This window comes from Mchenga conophoros, linkage group LG15 (genome assembly GCF_057382185.1).
Source record: "Mchenga conophoros isolate Kocher_MC1m ecotype Shallow Benthic linkage group LG15, M_conophoros_male_GT1.1, whole genome shotgun sequence".
NCBI classification, from domain to species: domain Eukaryota; kingdom Metazoa; phylum Chordata; class Actinopteri; order Cichliformes; family Cichlidae; genus Mchenga; species Mchenga conophoros.
Window position 1 is genome coordinate 1,259,690 of NC_140540.1, and position 15,594 is coordinate 1,275,283.

The 15,594-nt window shown below is 44.5% G+C and overlaps 1 protein-coding gene across 8 annotated transcripts in view; it reads left to right on the plus strand.

Annotated features, from left to right (window-relative positions):
* The window catches only part of cdc42bpab (CDC42 binding protein kinase alpha (DMPK-like) b), a 71,911-nt gene that overhangs the window by 18,370 nt on the left and 37,947 nt on the right, over positions 1–15,594 (plus strand). For all 8 annotated transcript variants that reach the window (XM_085246935.1, XM_085246940.1, XM_085246936.1 and 5 more), the window contains one exon: positions 13,672–13,763. In XM_085246935.1, the coding sequence (XP_085103061.1) occupies positions 13,672–13,763 (92 nt within the window). The remainder of the gene's footprint in view (positions 1–13,671; positions 13,764–15,594) is intronic.

Here is a 15,594-nt window from a genome sequence, read left to right on the forward strand (position 1 = left end):
GACCCTCAGCCTGTGCGCACCCACTGCAGGTGTGTGGAGGTGGAGCAGTACCTGGTGGTACTCCACGCTACGTCCGGCACTGTGCAGCCTGCGGTTATCAGCATGTTGAGAGATTCGGTGCCGGCGATCACCTGGGGTTGTCTCGCATCCTCGTCAGAACAAGTGGCCGCCCCCGCTGTATGTAGCCTGACTCAATCTCCTTATCAGTGAGGTCATTAGCCCTGTAACTGTTATCTAAGTGTCTGACGGCTATTGTGCAGCCGCTGTTTGTTCTCACAGCTTACAGTGCCGAGCTTGAGCTCATGGAGAATTCCTAAATGGATCAGACCTGAGCTTCCTTGCCTGGTTAACTGTTGGATAGATCCTATAATTGGTTTTCAGGTTAATTGAATTAATTTAGTGTAGTGATTTTGTGCCTAAATAAATTATGAATTATGCAAGAAGTCTGGTTTGTTCTGCAAGACATTTAAAGGATTATTAGCTCATATTAATCTCTGCTTACTTTGATCATTTGTAATATGAACCTGGTTAGTCTCTGTAATAATGGCTTGGGAAACACCCAGCCCTGCCTCATCCTCACCGCTCATCCCTCGGTGATGGTCATACGCGTACCTTCCCTCGGCTCTGAACAGCAGCACGTCCTAACTTGCCCAGCTGTTGCCAGATGAATATTTTCAGCATGCTTTTGGTTACAAGTCCCAGCACCGACACCTTTCTACTGGAGGTTATAATTAGTAGCAGAGCTAGTATTTTTTCGCAGTGAACGCGACTGGTTGTGGCCTAGAAAGTGTCTGTTGTGCATGGCTGCAGCAGTGGGAAGTGTGTGTATATATAGCACTTCAGTCCCCTCCATTTATTTTGGGAGCAGAAAGCCGTAATTTCGTGGTTTTCTCCATATTTCAGTTTGTTAACATTACAGCCTTCCCAATATTCACTTGAAAACGGAGGGGCCACCATCTGGACTACAAGACTGTGGCACAGTGTTGGGGCTCTAGCAATGACTTACTTTGTAACTTGACAAAGAACTTTTCTGTGTTTTAAACTGTATTTTTTGGATTTTGCTTTGGTGTGAACTAGAGCTGGGCGATATGAGATTTTTTCATATCACGATATGTTTTTTTCATTTCAGGCGATAACGATATCTATCACGATATAAGCCAAATAACTATATTTGTAAGATTTAAATGTGCCGTTGCTCACAAGTAAAATGTGAAATAATCAGCAGCTTGTTTTTATTTAAATATTTATTTCCCATAATAAGTTCAACAGGGTAGATGTACTTAAGGAACATGAGACTTTTTCAGATAAATAAAGGCAAATATTGCAAACTACACAAAAGGCAGCCGCTAAAGCGTTTAAGTTTCAAAATAGAACAAACGAAACAGACTAAATTGTCAATTCCACTTAGAAACAAAATATTAATTCTAAAAATAAATCTTAGTTTGTTTTACAGAAGAACAGACAAAACTGACTAACTTTTGTCAATATCAAATAAACTGAGAACTAAAAGGAAATTCTCGATCTCTCCTTGTTGTATAGCTGAGCTTTTCAAACAGTTTTAACAGTTACTTTAGTCTGACAAAAGCCGAATGACGAATTAGCGCTTCCAGTCAGAGACTGAGGCTACGTCCACACGTACACGGGTATTTTTGAAAACAGAGATTTTCCGTTTTCGTTTTGAAAAATAATCCCGTCCACACATAAAGGCAGAAATGAAGGAAAACGCTGCTATGAACATGCCAAAGCAGCAGGTGGCGCTAGATTCCTAACCGTGCAGAAATGTTGGCCAATCAGAAGTCTAGAAGCCTCGGTGGGAAAAAGTAAACAAAGCTGGGGCATAGAAGCAGAACCGAGTCGTATGTGTGGAGGGACAGTAACTGTGTGTATATGTGAGCATTTAAACACTGCAGAGAGTAGAATTAACAGTATTGCAGAAATTCATTTCACCGAAACAATAACGTGGCGCACAGTGTGACGCATGCACCAGTTTATTGTATTTCCAGACTTGCTTTCGGCACATTTACAGTGCACGCTACTCTGTTTTTTGTCAGACTTGAAATATCCGAAATACCTTCACACTACGGAGCTTCTTTGGCTCTTCCGTTTGACAATCTCTCGGGCGTTGGAACCATCATCTGTTTTCTCTTCGGTCACGCTCGGTTGATTTTTCTAGTCGGTACACTCATTTCCTCCATTACCCGCTGGCTGCTTCGCAAACAAACACACGTGCGGCTTGGCACTTGTGCTGTACGTAGCAAGTCACGCGACGTGACGCTGCGGCTGTGATTGGTTCGGCTCTGCGCTACTTAATTTGGATTGGCTGACCTTTTTTTTTTTTTTTTTTTTTTTTTTTTTTAAGAGGACAAGAGCGGCGAGGTCTATCGCGATAGTTAAATTTTTCTATCGAGTAAAAGTTATATCGCGATACATATCGTTATCGTTCTATCGCCCAGCTCTAGTGTGAACTCATCCTCATGCTGGTCTAGATGCACAAACAGGAGGCCCACTGGTTATGCAGCGATCCTTGAGATTTTATCAGTTTGTGTTGCTTTCTCAGATGGTCCAATAGGGTGCAGAGACAAGACGGGGCACACTGGAAACTAAAGTGCTCTTGAATTAGGGGCTATTTAGGCTCTCACTGTGTGATCAACTGTCGTCTCATTTACTTTGTTTGATGGACTGCAAGTGAAACGCAACGTTTCTGGTTTTGATGACGTATCTCGAGATTAGATAAAGAAATGATGACTGAGAATGACGTGATGCATGCTCAGTCATCCAGGTGAGGACCCCCCCCCCCCCCCCCCAAATTGATTCTGTTCATATGGACGTTTTCAGTGGGACAAACGTCTGGTCATTGACTCAGGTGGCTTCTTCAGTCTCGGCTGACTGCAGGTTTCCCCATCCTTTAAACAGTACTTTTGCATAATGACAAAAACTAGCACCACTGGGGACGATGCAGATGTACTGCAGAGTCCTTTGTTGAACAAGAAACACGTTAAAGTCTTTTCAGCTATGTTTCACATGACTGGAGTGCATTTCTTGGGCTCATGTTGTTTTGAGCATTGTTACCATCTAAAATGAAAGCGATCACTATGTAGCTTCAGATTCGACAGAATCTTGTAAATTGTTGCAAATATCTTTTGTAGTGATGTAGTGACGGATCCACTGTGGTAGCAGAGGGAGGAGGACAGAATGGCCTGTGTAAATATATGGATTATCTAAGTCATTGTGGTTTTGGCAGTGATTTCATGAGCTGTCCTTTCTACAAAACCATGAAAATAGAGAATGGTTGTAGAAAAGTTCAGTCGAGTGGAGCAATAGTTCATTTCTGTCTGCTCCCGCTGACAGCTGATTCATTTAGCTTTGGTGCTAAATTTCAGCCAGATGTGGTTAGCTTGGAAGATTGATTCCTGCACAGTCTGAATCAGTATTTGAAAAAAAGCATCAGAGGATACCTAGAGATGTCCGAGAGGATGTAGAGGCAGGTTTTCTGCCATGACAACAGGTTTAATTTTTGCCTGCTTTTTTGTGTGGCATTGTCACTATTTTTCTTCTCGTGGCCGTAGCTTCAGGTTCTTCCTGTGAGCATGAGCGTGAACGTGCCTACCTGGGCAGGGTTGCAGCGCATGAAAGGGATCTTGGGTCACCTGCATCATGATACATGCATGGCACCAGAGAGCTTGAACACATCTTAATGCTAAGGAGAAAAGACCTTACGTCTGTAGATCAAATGGCTCTTGGGGTGATGGCAGTGGAAGAATTTCCTGCATTCCCTCCTTTTACTGTCTCTTTTTATTAAGCATGCCTTTTCACTGTCTTTACCTGTGACTTGAAAGTCTCTCTCATTCTGTAGCAGAGCCATCTAAATGCTGTCATCATTGTCGGCCACTTGGCTGTTGATTTAGAGCTCTTAGGAAAAGTACAAGCAAGTGGGTGCCTTAATCCATTTGGGTGGATCCATTTATAGTATGGGTGGTCCCATTGGGAATCAAAGCCTTAAATGGTGCAATGTCAGTGCTGGGTTGTTTTAGCAGTGACTGTAGCACTGGAAAGAGGAGGAGAGGAGCCCAGAAAAGGCAATAGGAAATGTGTGCTGTAATATCTGTCAGTGTGTTGTGACATGTTGGTGCTGGAACACCACTGGCAATAAATTCCTGCCTTCTTTAAGTGTCTGATGACTTTAATTTAACTGATGTTGAAATTTATGAACTGCTGCTGGAACTTGATGCCATGTCCCAGTCTAGTTACATTGCTGCGTGCGCGCTGTGCCAACTGGAACTTTTACGCACACGATATTGGAAAACGCCGCCTGTGTTGCAGAACACTCCCACAGCACATGCTCGGCATCTATCTCGCCCTTCTTGTAACCACCCAGTAGTGTTTTCCTTTTAGGCCGATGTGGGAGCTCTGCCCTGTACAGGCACTAAGAGGCTGCCGTAAAGTCATTTGTTCCTTGGACTGAGAAACGAGTCTTGTGCTGGCAGTAAAATTCATGTCACGATTTCTCTGGTAACATCCACCTCTCTCCAACATGGAGATGTGTTCAGACCAAACATCACATGTATGTGTTTTTAAGTCCGTTAGAGCTGATTGTCCTGGCAAAAGGAGACAGACATGCCAGGGATTGAGCTTTTTAACCGGGTGTACCTTTCAACCACCTGATTTATCCTTCTCTCTCCCCATCTTCATTAAAACTTTAACTGTTATTTACTCTTTTATTCACGGCTAACATTCCCCATCTCTAAACAAATGTTTTAGTTTTAGTTGTCACCACTTGATAAAAGCACATGAAAGTTTTATTTGCAGTAACAGGTTAGTATAGCATAACAAAAGTTAAGTACTAGTGTCATTCTCCGGTATCTTATAGACATCACACTTTTTCTTTGCTCCTTTGCTTACACCGAAGCTGCTAACTTGTAGCTAGCTCTGAGCTTTAATTTCTTTTAGCTTTTGCCACTTTCCCTTTGTTAGCTTCTTTAAAATGTCCGAGTTCAGATCAGTGAAGTCGATTTAGGTGTCTGATTAGCTTCGTGTTTATTCTTTGGCAAACTTTGTGTTCGCTCACAGGGAGGGATTTTTATGCTAATTGAATATTAGCATGTTGCTGTGAGTGTGCATGTTGCAATCAGACATGGGAAGTTGACAAGATTCCAGTCTGGGATTGGAATGCTGGAAATCGTCCAGTTCCTGTCCCTTGCCAGTCAATCGGTGCATCTCTACCAGTCATACTGGTGGCCTTGATTTCCAGTGCATCTTAAGCATCAATTTAGTTATTATTATATGTTGTAAGGTGATCAAGACTATGTGTGACTTGCACACCACTGTGCTTGAAAACCTGTTGTGTTATCAATGTGCACTATCAACACCATGCAGAGGCACAATGCAGCACCTGGTGCTTCCACCACCAGCAGAGCGGCAGCCAGTAAGGAGAGCCGGCCGAGCTGGGTAACAGCCTGCCAGGCTCCTTTCATATTGGCTCTTTATCTGCAGATGGTATCGGGACGCTGTGTTGACACAGAATTGTGTAAATCGACTTGTTTGCAGTGTGGGTTGAACAGGTCGATGTGCTGGTTCGGAGACCTCTTTGAAGTCCTGTGAAAACTTCCTGTACAGCCAGCAGAAAGTGATGTAGCCCAGCCCTCCGCTTGTCTCACATCGCCTGGCCTGGGTGTATGCTCGCTGCAGCAGTCTCGGAGCTGTAACACACACTAGATCTGATCTATTGTTTTGTCAAGCCCTGCCCTCTCCTTTTCTTTGGTGTTTGAGGTTTTTTTAATATTTTGGGAACATCCTGTTTGTGTGTTTAATGCTGTGGGGCACAGATTGTTTAGTTTAAGGCCTTTGACCATTCCTGCCCTCTTATTAGTGTGACGGAGCAGGAAAAGACCAGGAATGAGAGAGAGAGGGAGGGAAAGGGAGAAGGGGCTTATATGTTGGTAGAGATGAAGGCATGGGAAGGAAAAGAAACTGGTCGGGATGTTAGGGAAGGGAAAACGACATGGAGTGGAATTTGAGGTTGGTGGTGGTAGAGTGGGGAGGGTTGTGCAGGCAGACACCACTGGGAATGCTGGTGTCGCCGGTGTGCACACTAGTATTAAATACAGTTTAATGCTTAAAGGCTTGTTAATGTGTTATGGAAGCGACCCCTAGTTCTCCTTTTTAAATTTCCGATCCTTGTGATTGACTTAGTGGCGTAGGCCCACATCTGTGGCAGCTAACGTGCATCATACGTCACGAAATCTGTTTTCTTGGCTTCTTTCAGTGCCCCATGACATCACCTGTGAGGTCTTTGCATGGACGCACAAACCTTTGGGCAGGTTGTGCCTGGCAGCACATCTGTTGGGGGGCCTCTGGTTGTGACTGAAAGGGGCCTGGTTCTGTTTCCATCTGTAATTTGTGTAATTTACTGGATGTTTTTAAGCTACTTGCAGTTAAACTGCTAAGAGTTGGTTTTTGAAGTGCCTCTGGCACCGAGTCCTTTTCCCTTTTAAGGACCAGCTTATTAGAATCACACAGCTTTCATTTTTCCTTTGATGACCTTGCTGTACTATTTATATAGCCCTCACTTAATAGTATTTATTCAGCCTTCATTTAACTGGGAAGTACTTTTGTAATCAGGCAGCTGTTATTTGTAGGAGACCAAAGCTTTGTATTTATTTATATAAAATAGGGCATGATGGGTGTGGAACGGATTATAATGGCAGCATTTTCCTAAAAATAGAGGATGGATATCTCATTCTTCATGTTGTTAGCTGGAAACTTTTAAACAGAGAAGCTGATTACACCTTGTTTGGGAATGACGGCTTTATGACCTCATTCCAAGGATAAAGTAGCAGAAGCAGGAAGATGATACGGGAGGTGGGTTTCTGCTGACATCACTAAGATGTCGTATTCATGCCATCTGCAATAATTTAGAAAAACCAGTGACCGTGTATAACTGCAAGCTGGTATATTAGGTGACCTGTATGAAAAATAGCCAGGACCGTGTTTAGATCCTTATCCCTGCAGGCAGTGATCCCGCTCATGTTAGAGGCACAGAGGGAGCCATGTTGGCTCTAAGAGGATCCTGTCTTCATCCCGAGTAGGAGTGTGTGACCTACTATTAATGTTAAAGAAACCGTTGTGGCTGCACAGCGGTCACACGTTTCTGGTAGTTGGTCACCAGGTTTGGGGTTTTGTATTTTTACAGAAGCCCTCTCAATCCTTCACTGCTGCTCAACAATCAGAAGCTTCAGCTCTGTGCACAGGTTTCTCTGTAGGTTTGGGTCTGCAGGGCAGGTAGGCCACTCCATGACTCCATTAACGTGCTGTTCCTTTGGCCTCTGCTTTGTTGACGTGCAGGAAGAACCACCGGAGCTGGTTGCGTTGATGCTTGATTTGATTTGATCCCAACTCTTTGCTAAATCTTTTGGATGTTCACAAATCTGATCATTAACAAGCTCCTCCCGTCTACTTTTGGGCTGAACCACCTTTCTCATGATCATCCAGCCAGCACGGACCTCCAGACCGAGGACTACTGATGGTCATTTTAGTTCTTCCATGTCCAAATGATCACGCCTTGGAATAGAAGAAAGTGCTTTAAACACACAGCCAGCTGAGATCAGGGATCTGTAAGTGGCTGACAGATTGACTGCCATTACAAATTACAGACTGTTAATTGAGCAAACTTGGATATTCATCAAGGGATTAAATAATATATCTTTTCTGAAATGTTAATAATAAGGATAAAAATAAACCATAACCAGCAGTATTCAGACCTGTTCGTATTACCCTTATTTGTTTCCAGTCCATGAAGACTGGTTATGGTTGGTTTGTCTCTCCAGCACTTTGGTCAGATAGGAGGAAAAGCCTTCTGCTCGTCTCTGTCCATGCCGCTCTCCTTCTTCACGTCAGATACTGAAAGGCCTCTCTTCATTTGTCTCCCCTGTCTCTCTTGCAAGCAGCATTTTTGTGTCATTACATCACTTATTATGGCTTCCAGATGTCCCTCCAATCCCACTCCGGGGTCGGGGATGGGATTGGAGCACGTCGCGGGTGCAAGGTTTGGACACTTGCTGTAACTGGCTCAGCCGCTGCCTGTGACTGGGATGCCTTTTCTGGCTCTCTACCCACACACTGTTTTTATTCCCCAGTGCTGCCAGCCTCACTTACTCTCACAAGCTGAACTTAATGTTGTTTTCATTCTCCTTTCTGTCTTTATTCATGTTTTTATCCTACAGTTGCCTAACGTGCTCTTTCCTGTGAATTTGGTTTTCCAGACCCGGGTTTCAAATTCTTCGCCTTGAATAATGAGGCTCCATCATATTCTTAAGAAATCATAGTGTCACACTATCCTAACCGAGCACTGGAGGCTCAGTTGTGGTTCTGAGTTTCCAACAGTAGACTGGAAGACCGAGTTCCCAGCTATCAGCCCTCTCCTGTGGAACCAGCTCCCAGTTTGACGTCCTCCGTGCTTTTAAAAACATTCCTTTTGATAAAGTTTATAGTTGGAGCCGGATCAGGTAATCCTGAACCATCACTTAGTTGTCCTGGTGTAAGCTGCTGGGAGACTTCCTGTGATGCACTCCTCTTTGGACCTTGCACGTGTTTATGAAGCCCTGCAGCGTGTCCTTACATTTTGTCCTGCATGTCTTCTTTTCTCTTTCCCTTATCTGAGTTTGATCTTATCCAACTTTATTGATATAAAATGTATTTTGTGACTGTCGCCAGTGTAATCTTTACATGCTTTTACAGCTGAAGTCTTTAAAAAGTCGAGACTCAGTTTGTGTGGATTACAACATTTGTAGAGAAGCTGCCTGCGTAATGTATGAGCGCCGTCTAAATCTTTGTCCCAGTGTATGTAGCTCTGAGCCGCAGTGTGTGGAAAGGCCAAAAACAAACCAGGAATATGACTTTAGTGGAAATATTTGCATTATTTTATTCACAGGTTGGCTTATTTTCTATCAGAGGCATCCAGGTACACCCAGAGTTACGTTTCTCTCCAACACAGCCTGGAGGTCTATGCTGTCGTCTGTCTTCTCAGTCCAGCGTTTTTTGGGGGACAGCTGCTACGTGAACAGTCGACCTTTTTAAACAGTGATTTTCACACAAACCAGCACTGACTTGTGGTTTTGGAACAAGATGGGCTCGATAAGCACTCAGCATTTTGGGCTAAACCGGTCTGGCTGTGTGGATTAGGTGGCGTCACTCGTGTTTTTCCAGTTTCGCTGCATCCTAAGGCCTTCTACTAAATCGTGTGTGTGTTTGCACTGTAGTGTGCATATTTTTCTTTCATTGTACTTGTTTGCCTGCGCCTCACTGTCTTCCTGCAGGACAATTTCATGGCACTGACGTGTCTTTATTTTAAAAAGCTACACATTGCTGCAGTCATGCTGAGGCTTGGAGGCTCGGACGGTTACCTTTGCAGTGTTGCAATGGATCCCTACCACACCTCGTCATAGCAACGGTTGCTATGTTTTAATGTGTCTACTTTGCTAGTGGCTTGAGTTGTGTGATCATACTTTATGGTATGTGTTTTTGTTTAAGCATGTGCATGACTTTTATGGATCTATGGACAAACTGATCCCCGTGTAAATGAGTGAGTGCAGTCAGAGAGAGAGACCGCCCCCCTATGAAACAGAAGATTTGGGGGGGTCACTAAAATGGTCCTTATTTGCCTCTTATTTCCAAAACACTCAAACTTATGACGGGTGTGTAAATTATAGCCAAGTGTAACAGAGTCATATCTGGGCCTTTCACTAATAAACCATCTGCTTTTCAAGTGGTTTTTATCCTGTTTGATTCCTGTTCAGAGAAGCGATTCGTGTAATATGTTTGACTGTAAAGTTTCTGCCGAGGCCAAAGCAAGACAGAGTCAGCAATTATGTGTCAGATGTAGATGTGAGGAATTAGCCCTGTGTGTCTGCGTGCACATGTTTGTGTCCGTGTTTGCAGTTTTGCTTTGTTGTGGACGGTGCCTGTGGGCTCCTGGCTCACAGATGAAAGCCGTATCTCATGTGGCTGCTTCAGTGGAGCTCCTGAGTCAGCGTGCAGCTACTAATCAGTGTTTTCTCCTTCTCGGCTGGCGTGACTCTCTCCCCCTTACTCTACGGCCGGCCGCCATGTTAGCTTTTATTTGTAGAGTGCAGCCAGAATTGACTTTGGCTTTTTTGCTGTATTATATGTAATACAGTCCAAATAGGCCTCCGACTCTACCTCGTCGGGTCAACTTGGAGAAGGTAGAAGTGGTGAGGAAGCAAGGCGGGTGACGTGTGGGCTGCGAGGGATGGTGTGGTCATCCTAGCAGTTAGTCCGGTCAGTATGGCAGAGTAACGTAAGCTACACGTGGTGTCTGACATCAGGTTTCATTACACGACGCCCTCTGTGTCCACTGTGTTGAACCATAACTGCATCTATGGAAACTGGCGTGAAGAATTTCAGAACACATCGCTATTATTTTCAGAGATTATGTGATTGGTTTGATTTTTGTGCCATGAACAACTTTATTAGAGAGCTGGCTCGGCCCAAAATCTGATTCAACTTTTGGAGTTGATCAGGAAACGTATAGCATACAGGAAGCTTTGAAAGGCTGAGTTTCCCGTAGTGAGCTGGGACACTGCTGTCAAATCCCCCTGATGTCCTCAGGAAAATTTCACAAACGCATCTGGATTTGAGCTTTTATGGAGGTGAGTTTCAGTTGTGTGGTCTCAGAGAGTTTGCTGGGCGCGTGGACAGCTGATTCAACCATCAACATTTATGTTAGGATCCAGTTATAAACAGTTTATGCACGACAAACTGAATATGAAGGTTTTTTGTCTTTACAGTGTAAAAGCAGTTCTGGATCCTTCCGCTGTGTTTTCCCAGTAAAGAGAAAAACGTCGTGTCAAATGGATTTAATCGCCTGTCTAATTGTTTGCTGCTCAGGCTGTTTACCTTTGATACAGGAATTAAAATGAATTTATATTAGATTTCATAGCAAGATGTTATCGTAACCGTGGCAAACGTGCCACATCAGGTTAGAGGGTAAAATGGTGTTTGGCAGCTGAAACCACAGTTTGCTGCAAACAGCACGATTCCCATCAGCCCAGAGCCAAGTGATGGCGACTATAGAGTGGTGGCGAATAAAACAGTCACTGATTGGTGCGTGACACTCGTACAGGGCAAGATTAAAAATGTCACATAGCTGGACATCATATCTTAAATGAATCATATCGTATGAGCTCATTTCAATCACCGTTCACGTGAACTGCCTCAACCTTGGTTTGGATGTTCTCACATACCAGTGACTGCTGCTGCTCTGTGTGTACATACTCATGGAGCTCAGACGTTAGTTAGAAAATAATTAGAACATACAAAAGTTTCTATTGTTTCTTTATTCATTTCTATTTAGTTTGTTCTCAAGAAGTCACTTTAGGTCGAGCTGGTCTCCAGAGTGGAGATGCTTGTTCCAGTTCTTGTTTTCCACTGATTTGACCCTCAAACACGAGAACCTGCCAGTATGGTGATGGTCAAAATTAATGGTAAAATAAACTGGCTGAAACTGGTTTTCGAACCTACGTATGTTTTTATTTTGTTTTTTCTGGGGACATGTGACTTCAGTCAGTTGGTCGTGTGGTTTGCCGGAGCATCTCCTGAGGAAGTGGGATGCCACCGCCTGCCTGCTGCGAGCACACAAACACAGTGATGTCCAGGCTCTTTCTTTCAGTGTGGCACCTTTGGACACCGTGTAGCTGCACACATGTGGGATACGCAGACGTAGCTGTTGCTTGGATATGTTGTTTCTAGCCGCGTATCGAGTTCTTGGCTCTTTATTTGTGTTGGAGCTGGCTCTGTCAGGAGGTTAGATAACGCATGAAAAAGCGAAGCAAGTACGCACAAGAGCGCTTTGTGAGAAAGAACTATTCGGCTGTGTCGCAGCCTTGTTTGTCATCGTTTCTGCAGACTTGTCGCATTTCCCTGGCTGCTTTCTGAAAGCTGGTTCCTGACTCCAAATATATCACGGTTGGTCAACCACTACATTTCAGCTCAGTGCTTCTGGTCGACTTACGCTGCAGGAAAATTAATGATATGATTAAACATGTATTTCCCAGCCTCACGCAGTGCCACTGCCGGGTTGCTTGTGTGTTTTAGGTTTGTGGAAATGTGTGCCAAGACTACTCCGGCCCTCGCTTTCTCTCTGCCCTGTGGTCACAGCAGGCCAGCTGTCGGCGGAGTCGGGAGGAGTGTGAGGAAAACAGAGCTATGAGTGACCTGTTTGTTTTATATCGGCAGGCATTTCCCCGTCTCTCAGTGGGAGAAAGTCCTCTTTTCTTCCAACACTGGAGGTTCTGTAAAGTTACAGCAACCAGACAAGTTTAGCTTGATGATTAGTCTCTCTTCCTCCGACACAAGCCCGTTGTACATCAGATGGAGATTTGGTCTTTTGTTAACCAAGAGTGCGACTGTACGTAAACATCAAACGTGCGCTCGTGTTCGAATGCCTACTTGGATGTATGCTAGCCTCGCTAAATGTGGCTAATAAGACTGCTGAAGCCCTGTTGAGAAATAGGCATAAATAATTCTGATTACAATCATATATCTATCAACTTTTTCAGAAAGCCGTCACTGAAACTAATATCCTGACCTTGGTGAACTTTCAGCTCATCCAGGTTATCCTTGGCATGCTGAGATCATGTAAACCAGGAAGTGGTTGAATAGCCTTCCACAAATGAGGGAAACGCTGACTTTGTGAGCCTTAGATGGAATCTGTCTAGCTTTGTGAGAGGACGTCAGCAGCCCTCACAGATCCCTCGCAGCTCCCCCAACCAGAAACCTAACAATAGCCAGCTTCATCGTTCAGCCTATCTGGATCCGCTGTCATCTGCTGTAAAGACCAGGTGGTCACAAACACTTTAAAGTCCATTTAGAGGAACACGGGGCCTTATACGTGGGAATGTAGTGGCTGCTTCTTGTTATGACATAACGAACACAAATGTTTCCACCAGCGTGGGTCATTTCAGGCTCAAGTCTTTAGAGCTTCCAGCTTTGAGCGCCAAAGGTGATTAGTGATGTCATTTAGAAATGGAAAACCAGACTGGCCGCTCAGATTGTGATCACGGACTCTGAGCTTCGCCTAGATGCAGATTCGATTGGGTGGAGGTCTCGGGAGTTCTTCATCCAGTGTCCTCAATGTGGTGAAGGGACGTGGAGCTCTGGGCTCCCTGCAGCACTTTCCTGCCTGCATCGAGCACCTCGGCGATGACGCCGTGATGACGCGGTGTGACGTCAGACCTTTGAGGTCGATCGGTGTTTTGCCATGATGTCACACACCTGTCCAGCCACGTTTGTTAGAAATGCTAAAGTGACACGTTGGTGCTGCTGATTGCTGTTACTTGTCACTCGTACAGCATTTATATCGTGTCCTTATCTTGGTTTTCTTCTTTGTGTATCGTTTTCTTTACTGCACAATGACCATGAAACGTGGCTATAAAATGCTGACAGTCTCCATCATCCACATTTTTAGATTATGTTACGGTGTTATGAATGGCCAGCTGTTTATTTGCTGCTTCGAATGCCGCTTACTTGGAGGTTGACATCTGTACAGAGCAAAATTGAAAAGCTTGCACCAGAATGTTATCCATAGAAACTCTTCTGGTGTGTTTTTTGTTTTGTTTTTTAAATTTCTGACTTGACCGCTGTCTTCTTTCTCTCCAGCCAAACCCTTCACATCCAAAGTGAAGCAGATGCGCCTGCACAAGGAAGACTTTGAGATCCTTAAAGTGATTGGACGAGGAGCCTTTGGAGAGGTAACACCTTATTTTAATGTCACACTCAAACCTTTGCAGCAGGCACAGACCTGCAGATGGATTCTGTCCCTTTACCTGTAATGGGCTCTAATTGGTCACATGATCATTGTGTGAAATGTCCTCCCTGAGGCAGAGACGATGTGATTAACGGACAATATTTCTCTTGAACCCTTAATACCCGTGTTGTGCGAGCTGAGTGTTGTGGCGTTTCAACCTTGAATTCTTTCTGCTGCATTCCAACAGCAGCGCGTCGCATTGGTCCGCCACATGAGCATGACTCTACTTGCAGCAGGAGCTGAGCTTGTTGAAGCTTCGCTCACACTGAATCTGTAAACAGAATGAAGTCGAGCTCAGAGGAGCCATCCACTGAGGGTTTATTTATTTCTTTTATGTGTGCCCGCAGGGAAGCTGAAATGCATTTGTCACTGGTTTCAGGTAATGATGTCAAAGCTGGGGAATGTTGAAGGGACAGATGACTGTTGGATAACGAAAGCTCGCATGGAAGCTGACAATGCTCAGACTTTCTTTTTCTACGAGAAGCTTTGATATGATCGTCGTAAGCCCTGCTCCAAACTTGCAGACAATTCATATCTGGCATTGTTATCCAAAATCTGTTGAAACAAGCTGGGGAATTCCTTTGAAGACGCTCTGATACACGGAACGAGAGAGAAATGTCAGTCGGTGTGGACGTGGACGTGGAGTGCTGGTATGTGCAGTCACGTGACGCAGTGCGTCTGTGTTTCGGGCTTCGGTGATGTTGCCTGACTCCTGAACGGAGCTACCTCGTGGTAACTCTCCAGCGGCCTTTTCACTAAACCACATGTGTTTTTACGGGTGTAGCGTGGCAGAAAAATTAAATTAGCTCGGGAGACATCGTGATTGTCCCGTGGCTCTACTATTTAATCGGCTCATAAAAATATACCTTATTTCATCAAACTGTGACCAGGCGCTTTATTTGTGTCAGCTGGAGAAGGAAACAAGCCTTTCATTTGAAGCTGGCTTCTATTTCCACTGCCCCGGGTCAAGAGTAGCTGTGACGATAAAGGGAGCTGCAAAACTCGTTAACTCTTCCCCGCTCGCACGTCTGCTAGTGACCTTGTTTCTCTTTTCTGAGCTGAGCAGTTTCAGGCTTCAAGAACAAAATGACTGGGTGTGCACCAGAGGTTAGTGAGGGTGATCAGGTCACATCATTAGTGATATATACTGACTGGTGAAATGGTCTGTTGTGCTGAAGAGTATAAAAGCAGTGCTGTTGATTAGCTGGTCAATCTGTTCCTATGATCACGAGCGTAGTGACCAGATGAACCGGGTTGTGGAAAACTGAATGTCCTTCAGAGGAAGCAGGGAAAATAGTGGAATCTGTCCATACAGTTGTTGCATGTCTTTAGGAGCCGTCTTTAGACTCATTCACAAATAAAAATCTATTTAAAATGCTGCCTTCTTTTAAGCGTGCCGCCTTCTCAAACACGCACACAGTGCCAGCTTGGCTCGGTCATGCTGCTACCCTCTGTGTGCCTTGCAGGTTGAATGCATTAAGCATTATTCTTTGCATTTTCTCAGAAAAGCGGGGTGACCCAAAACGTAACTGTCATTGTGCGTTAATAATATACGACTGATTAGTTTAACCGACTAGTATTTCCAGTTGGGGCCCCAACGTTCAAACACCTCGCTGGCTAACCGTTAACATCCCTGATGTCAATAAACCCATTTCAGGCCTCAGCACGGCGTCGTGTTCTCCACATTTCCCTCATGAATAAAAGCTCACCTGGTCAGTTGTGGTGGACACGCCCCCTCCTGCCTGTTAAACCTGTGGAGCTAAACGCTGTGGTGA